Source organism: Vipera ursinii (genome assembly GCF_947247035.1).
Source record: "Vipera ursinii genome assembly, chromosome: 6".
NCBI lineage: Eukaryota > Metazoa > Chordata > Lepidosauria > Squamata > Viperidae > Vipera > Vipera ursinii.
This window is the reverse complement of record NC_139515.1, coordinates 60,228,818-60,237,420: the sequence shown is the minus strand read 5'-3', so window position 1 is coordinate 60,237,420 and position 8,603 is coordinate 60,228,818. Positions and strand designations below refer to the sequence as shown.

The following is an 8,603-nucleotide window of genomic DNA, read 5'->3' as shown; positions in this document are numbered from 1 at the left end:
GGAAGTATGAAAATCAACTGGGATTTCCTGAACAGATGTGGGGGGGGAAGCATATGGCTCAGATACTACTGAGCCATCCCCACAGGGTCATATGCTTTGTTGAAAAGAGGTATTTCTAGTGCTCCAATAGAATGGCAAGACAATTATCCAGTTTGACCAATGTGAAACCCCACACTTAAAATAATTTAAAATCTATATCCCAGACCCACTGCTTAAGAACACTTCTGGCATTTTCAGAGTCTAGTGGGCAGAGGCTGTTCAGTGCAAACCCTAGGGATGGAGCTTGCCAATAACTTTTTTTTTAGCCAGGTTGACTTAAAAAGTTCTCTTAAGAAACCTTTTGCTAGGGAACAAAAATTAAAGGTTTAAATTAAAGGTTTAAAAGGCTGTGAAACATTCAGACCAAGCCTGTTTCAAAATGTAGAGCAATATTAATTCATGTTGATGTTATTCTAATAAACTTAGACCAGACAGGTTAAATATCAAACTTTGTAGAAGTACAGACTTGAACACTACAGAGATGAGAAATGATGTTGACTATAAATGCTTTGCAAGTTGCAAGGATGAAGACCACCCTTCAAATGATTGTTGGCTACATATAAAAGCCCTGGGACCACTCAAGTTAATACATGAGTGAGGCGATGTAGAAACCAAGAGTACCTGAAATACTGTGCAAATATACACATTAAAAAGTACAGGAACTAAAATATAACCTTGCCTTATCCTTGAGGCATAATAGGTGGAGGATACAGTGACAGCTCCAGGGAAAATAATCACAAACTGTCCACTTTCAAAGCTTGTTAGAATAAAGAAAAGCGGCAACCCTTTCATTTATTCCAGTCTCTCCCTTGGGATTAACAAAAAAATCTGATTTGAAATCAAGGACTGTGAAAATATCAAGTCTGGGGTAGGAAGAATATTTCCTGGCTAAACAAGAGTCCCTTCTAAAACCTGCCTGTTGCTCAGCAAAGATGTTTTCACTTTTGTTACAACTGGATCAACATAATTCAACTGTATATAGCAAGCTGATGTATTTATCAGTCAAGATAGTTTATTTTATAAAATGGGGTCACTGTCACACCACCAATTGGTAGGGAAAAAATGCTGAACTGATTAATAGGGGCAAGCAAGATAGCCAGACTGTTTTATTTATCCATACTAGGTACACACTCAATATGCTCATTTGTTTTAATAACTAATAATTTATGAAATGCTTGTTTTTCCTTTTTTCTTTAAAATAACTTTAGTAACTACTAAATAAGATACCATCATCCACAAAAACATTGATTGTTGTTTCCTTGTTGGGAAAATACAGAGTAATTGATTTTTTTGTTTTGCTGTACAAGATTTATATACTATGTATACTAATTTGTGTTCTTAAATATGTTTCTCAATCTGTGTACATATGTAAAATCTGGGGTAAATTTTGTAAAACAGTTTGTCTCTAACACACGTTTTTTGAGTTGCCTTAGCCTCAAACCAGTTTTTCAGGTATTACCTGCTTCAAATAATATAGTTAACAAGCCAAAGGCTGCAACAGTGGAATTTTCACAAGCAGTAGCAGGCAAGATCTACAATGCAAATGGCATCACTTGTTATATTAATTTCTTATACAGGTAGTGCTTGACTTACAACCATTCATTTAATGATCCTTTAAAATTACAATGGCCCTGAAAAAAGTGACTTATGACCAATTCCCACACTTATGAGCATTATAGGATCTCCATAGTCAACATAATAAGACTTTGGGTACTTGGCAACTGCCATGTACAGTTGCAAGAAAAAGTATGTGAACCCTTTGGGATTACGTGGAGTTTTGCATGAATTGGCCATAAAATGCGCTCTAAACGTCATGTAAGCCACAATAGAAAAACAGTCTGCTTAAAATAATACTACACAAACATTAGCTGTTGTCATTTTTTAATTGAACATAACAGGTAAACATTCACAGTGCAGGGTGAAAAAAGTATGTGAACCCCGAGCCCACAGGTCTGCAACCTGCGGCTCCGGAGCCGCATGCGGCTCTTTTCAGCCATTTCCTGTGGTTCGCAGTCCTCTGCCATGTGCAGTCCAAAAAAAAGTGGGGACTAAAAAAGTTCAATCAATTCAAATATGCAGGGTAGGTGCATATCTCGCCTTGGCTCCACTCTTCAGTGAAACCCTGTTCTGCGCATGGGCGCATGTATACACATTTTTTGCGGCTCCCAGTTTTTCCTTTTGTGAGGGAACCGGTTCTGAGTGGCTCTTTCACTGTTTCAGGTTACTGACCCCTGCCCTAGCCTAATGACTTCTCCAAGAGCTAATTGGAGCCAGGAGTGAGCCAACCTTGACTCCAATCAGTGTGATGATATTGGATGTGTTGCTAACAGCTGTCCTGCCCTTTAAAAACACACACCTCTTTTGGGTTTACTGGTCTCAAGCACTGTCTGATGTGAACCATGCCTTGCAGAAAAGAGCTCTCAGAAGACCTACGATCAAGAATTGTTGACTTGCATGAAGCTGGAAAGGGTTACAAAAGTATCTCCAAAAGCCTTGATGTTCATCTGTCCATGGTAAGACAGACTGTCTACAAATGGAGAAAGTTTAGCACTGTTGCTACTCTCCCTAGGCGTGGTCGTCCTGTAAAACTGACTGCAAGAGCACAGCACATAACGCTTAATGAGGTAAAGAAGAATCCTAGAGTGTCAGCTAAAGACCTACAGAAATCTCTGGCACATGCTAACATTTTTGTTGACACATCTACAATAAGGAAAACATTAAACAAGAATGGAGTACATGGGAGGACACCACAGAGGAAGCCATTGCTGTCCAAAAAAAATATTGCAGCACGTTTGAAGTTTGCAAAAGAGCACCTGGATGTTCCACAGCACTACTGGCAAAATATATTGTGGACAGATGAAACCAAAATTGAGTTGTTTGGGAAAAACACACACTGTGTGTGGAGAAAAAAAGGCACAGCACACCAACATCAAAACCTCATCCCCACTGTAAAACATGGCGGTGGGAGCATCATGGTTTGGGGCTGCTTTGCTGCCTCAGGGCCTGGACAGATTGTTGCCATTGATGGGAAAATGAATTCGAGTTTATCAGGACATTTTGCAGGAAAACGTACGACCATCTGTCCGCCAATTGAAGCTCCGCAGAGGATGGGTGATGCAACAGGTCAATGACCCAAAGCATACAAGTAATTCAACAAAACAATGGCTTCAACAGAACAGAATACGCCTTCTGGAGTGGCCCAGTCAGAGTCCTGAGCTCAACCCGATTGAAATGCTTAAGAGAGCGATTCACACCAGACATCCCAAGAATATTGCTACACTGAAACAGTTTTGTGAAGAGGAGTGGTCCAAAATTACTCCAGATCGTTGTGCAGGTCTGATCTGCAACTACAGGAAACGTTTGGTGGAGGTTATTGCTGCCAAAGGAGGGTCAACCAGTTATTAAGTCCAAAGGTTCACATACTTTTTCTACCCTGCACTGTGAATGTTTCCATCTTATGTTCAAGTAAAACATGACAACAGCTAATGTTTGTGTAGTATTATTTTAAGCAGACTGTTTTTCTATTGTTGTGGCTTACATGACGTTTAGAGCGCATTTTATGGCCAATTCATGCAAAACTCCACGTAATCCCAAAGGGTTCACATACTTTTTCTTGCAACTGTATTTACAATGACTGCAGTGTCCCAGGGTCCTGAAATTGTCATCCGCAACCTTCTGAGTTTCTGACAAGCAAAGTCAATGGGGGAAAGTCAGATTTGCTAAATGACATTATTCACTTAACTGTAGTGATTCGCTTAACAAACATGGTAAGGTCATAAAATGGAGCAAGATTCACTTAACTGCCTTGCTTAGCAATGGAAAATTTGGGCTTAATTGCGGCTGAAAGGCAAGGACTACCTGTACATTTTCTTAAGGTGAGCTAAATAAAACATTCATACATTTTTGCAAGTTAAAAAATTAACTTTTGCAATATACTGTTCCAATATATTAAAAATAACTAATTAGGAAAAAGAATTCCTACCCTGTAACCAAGCTCCAAATTACATCTGAGTTGCTATTGCTCTAGTTATCATAAATCACCAACTACCCTGAAAATAGTTTAGAGAAGTGAAATATTCTGAAAATTTTTAGAAAACAGTGTATCTTGCATATAACTACAATAGGCAAGTAGTCATCCATTTACAACCAGCCATTTAATAACTGTTCAGTTATGACAGCCTTATAAAAGGTGCTTTATGGCCTATAAAGCACTCATGGCCTTCACAAAATGTTGTACCATGCCTCCTTAACTGCATTTACAATTGGTTAGTGTCCTGTGTTCACATAACTGATTTTCAAAGTTTTTTACCAGTTTCAGGTAAAAAAAACCATTTGGGAAAATGAATTTGGACTTACCGTATGTAATTCGCTTAATGATCAATGAAAAACAGTCTAAAAATCAGACCTAGTCATGTGGTGCCTTATGATTGCAATGATTTATTACCAAAATTCTGGTCCTAATTGCAGTCATAAATCAAGGACTACCTATACTCATTCAATTACAGTCCAATTACATCTTACTTAATCAAAAGGAAAATTTCTCCTGATCCATAGAATATATAGATTGTGAATTTTACCTCTCATTAAATGTTAAAAGATAAACCAAGAAGATTCTTCAAAACCAGTCTTTATTATTTTAAAGGCAACCAGAAGTACTTCCATAACTATTTCTTAAGCAAAAATGAAGTCATGTTTCCTTTAATTTGACAAGATATATGGATTTTATTTTTAAGAATATATTGAATTTCTAAACCAGTTGAGGTTTAATTAAAAACAGAAAACATACATCACTTATGGATTCAGACAAAATTACAAGAGCACAGAACTGGAAACATTCAAAAGCCCTAGAAAAAAAACAAAACCTAATTATAACAGGCCCTCCAAGACTGAGCAGATAATTAAAAAGGTAGAGATTTGTTAGCCATCAGTAAATATTTCATAGCAAGGATTTCAATGAATAGTTTTTTGTTCTTCCTTTTGCACCATATGTATTCATGACATGACATTAGAGATAGATGGTGTATATACCTTTCTAACTTAGTATATAGGTCATTACCATTTATCATAGCTATATTTTTACCTATATTCTTAACTGTATAATGAATATTACATGGTAATGGGAACCACTTTGCTTCCCTGCCTCAAAACTTAAGTCATATTCAATAGCAAAATTAGTACAAATAACTAAAGGGCTCCGAATCATTCAAGTAATCAGCTTACTGGTGTTGATAAAACATTTGCTCACTGTGATATAGATAAGTAGCATGTTAATCTGCTCAACACGATTGCAAAGTTTCCAGCCTCAGTTTCATTTGTACCAATATAGTTAAAGCCAAAGCATGCAACATTTAGGATGCTTCTTTCTAGTGCAAGGATATGATCCAAGAAGAGTTGATTTTCTTGTGAATTTAAGAATTGAAAATGAATTCTTCCAATTAAAATAGTTAGCCTCATTTGTGTTAGAAATTAAACAGTCCAATTATCCCAAACCATCATAAACAGAACCATCATTCCTCCACTCCAAACATCATCCCCAATCACTCTATATTTTTGGATATACTAAGAAATAATTATACAATTTAAAAACAAACTGTTTTCAGTAAGAAAATTATGGGCATGGTAGAAAGGTGGGATGAGGTGATTTTATGTGAACCTTGAATACAGTTAACTAATATTTATTTTTGAAACAAAGAAGAAAATGGATTTTTTCCAAAGCACCCTAGTTCTCATTTGAGAATTAGCAGTACAATGGCTTGTGTTATTGCGATATATAATAAGCGATCAATATTTCCCCCATGTCTTGCAATGAAAAGAAATTTTATGGTTGACTTCCAAATTTGGATGAAAGTTTGCCAATGAGATTCATGACTTTAGGGTTATTCTGATATTTTGTCATATTTGCTGGATTCTGGGCAACATCTTGAAAAGCTGCCATTACTTCTGGATCCTGTAAAACAAGGAAAGATTAAAATGTATCTGTCATCATTCTGACTGATGAACCCAACCAAGCAAACATCTTCAAGACATTCCAATTTCTTAATGCAAAACTGTATTGAGTACACCAATCCAGCACATTATGAAAACAAAACCAGCTCTGGCAAGACCCCTCCCAAATCCACATAGTAAAAGAACTGAATTCTCCCCCTCCCTCTGGGTCCAGTCACCTTGCCCAATCAAGGGGAAAATATTATTATGAGAAAGCTCTCTAGGTCTGGTGTTATGTCCTTGACTCTCTGGCTTCTTAATCTTTGAAGTCTGCATACCAAACTGATTCTCTTCCTTCTCAGAGTTCACTGGCAAGTTGAGAAGCAATAACTGTTGCAGCAGGAAGAAAAAAGTGTTTCAAAACTTGACAGTATCACTAGGATAGTATGATGTGAATTTCTATGGACATTTTGCACTTCAATCCATCATAAAATATAAAGTAGAAGAATTACAGTAAAATTAATGGGTACTAAGCACTATATTAGATTTTATCTAAATCATTTCATAAAGTATGATCTGAAAAACAAAAATCAGTATACGAAACTATGATTAAATACAATATGCTGTTTTGGACCATCTATCAAAATTCAACAAAGACCTAACAAGTGCACCCCACGATTGACCTGGACAGTGATGTCCTGTATGATCAGAGGGATTACCAAAGAAACTACCACACAACATGAAGGACTAAGAGGAGAGGAGGTGATTAAAACCAGGAACAACAAAAGCTAGGGAGGGATTTATCAAGGACAAAGGATTGAAATTGGTAGCTTCTCAGTGGCTACTAAATATAAGGATGAAAGCACCAATAAAATAAGCTGGCATGAAAAGCACCAATAAAACAAGCTGGCATACTAGCAAATATGTACAACTAAAGATGTGCAAAGTTGTTATTTTATAGCTAGGCATAGAAGCAGGAAAAATACTATACCCCAGCAAAAGAGAATAGTGAATACTGCTACAATATGAATCTGTCCCTCAGAAATATATGCAACTTATTATTCTAGTTTGGGTATTGTAAAGTTTTAAATTGAGTGCAACTATCACAACCAAAGCCTATTCTACTTATAAATCATTCATTTGCATCCAGTGTTTGGAGTCATTGCTTTTTACTGAAGGTAGGTAACAGAGTATGCTGTCTTGTGACATGCTTCTAATGCAAGATTCAGAGATAATGTTGGTATCCATTAAACCACAGATATGCATTTGCTGCTTAATTCAATTTCTGGACTTGCTGGACTAACATGCGACAATATACTAGCACGGACTTGCTCGCCCTCAGGGGTGCCCCCCTCGCCTGGGTGCGACCCGCCTCTTTAAATTCTAACCTCGATGAAGGGCCCGAGTTTTGGGTCTCTGAGAGATGGCTGGGCAGGGGCAGGGGCCGTCAACATAAATTTAATAAGAGGCCCCTGATTATGTTTTTATCAAAAATTTTTACGGGGTTGGGGAGAGGGGTGGGAGATAGGGGTTGTCTGGCTTTGGGGGGCGGCCAATCAACCATAGTTCAGGCCAGACTTGGGTCTGACCGCGCGGGGGGAGAACGAGGGGTCGTTGTCTCCGGGGCTCATGAGCGGGTCGTGGGATTACCAATTCCCACGACGGGGAATGGCAGCAGGCGGATAGACAGGGGGCCATATCGTTACCGGGAGCGCCGTCTCCGCTATTTGCAAGCGGTGGGGCGCTCCGACCCTCTGCTTCTTTCCCGAGGTTCCGGGAGCGAGGATGTGCAGCCTCCCGAGCTCCGGCTGGTGTACCTGAATGCCAGGTCCGTGGTCAACAAAGCTCCCCTTGTTAGGGATTTAGTTGAGGGTGAGCATGCGGACCTGGCTTGCATCACGGAGACTTGGTTGGGCCCAGAGGGTGGGGTCCCTTTGGTTGACCTTTGCCCACCAGGCTTGCGGGTGCTACACCAGCCTCGAGCTCAGGGTAGGGGTGGGGGTGTGGCGGTGATCGTTAGGGAGACCTTATGTCCGCGGGAGACCACCGTTCCTCAGATAGTCGGGTGTGAGTCTCTCTTTATGAGATTTGGCTCTGGGGCGCAGTTGGGCTTGCTGCTCGTGTACATTTCGCCTAGTCGCGTAGCGGCAGCCCTGCCCGAGCTGCTCGATATCCTCTCGGGGTTGGTGGTTGAGTTCCCCAAACTTATAGTTTTGGGAGACGTCAACCTACCATCCCTGGGAGGTTCATCTGAGCTTGCTCGGGAGTTCATGGCTTCCATGACGGCCATGGACCTGACGCAGGTAATTTCTGAGCCAACTCATGAGGGAAGCCACACCCTTGACCTGATTTTCTTATCTGGACGGTGGTTGGATGATCTTGGTGGGGGCTTTCCATTTATTATGCCCCTGTCATGGACCGATCATCACCTCCTGCGGCTGGTCTTCCATTTTGCCACCCCTCGCCGTGGGGGTACGGAGCCAACTAGATGGTACCGCCCCAGACGCCTAATGGATCCTGATAGATTCCAAGCGGCGCTGGGGTCCCCACCTGCCTCTATTGCTCACAGCTCGGCGGATGCCTTAGTGGAAGCCTGGGAAAGGGCAGCCACTGAGGCACTCGACCGGGTTGTACCCTTG

At 40.1% G+C, this 8,603-nt stretch overlaps 1 protein-coding gene across 1 annotated transcript in view; it reads right to left on the bottom strand.

The window, feature by feature from the left end:
- Positions 1-4,653: 4,653 nt before the first annotated feature.
- The window catches only part of ST13 (ST13 Hsp70 interacting protein), a 31,511-nt gene continuing 27,561 nt past the window's right edge, over positions 4,654-8,603 (bottom strand). Inside the window, exon 12 of the mRNA XM_083366402.1 lies at positions 4,654-5,986. Coding sequence (XP_083222528.1) covers positions 5,858-5,986 — 129 coding nt within the window. The 3' untranslated portion in view covers positions 4,654-5,857. The remainder of the gene's footprint in view (positions 5,987-8,603) is intronic.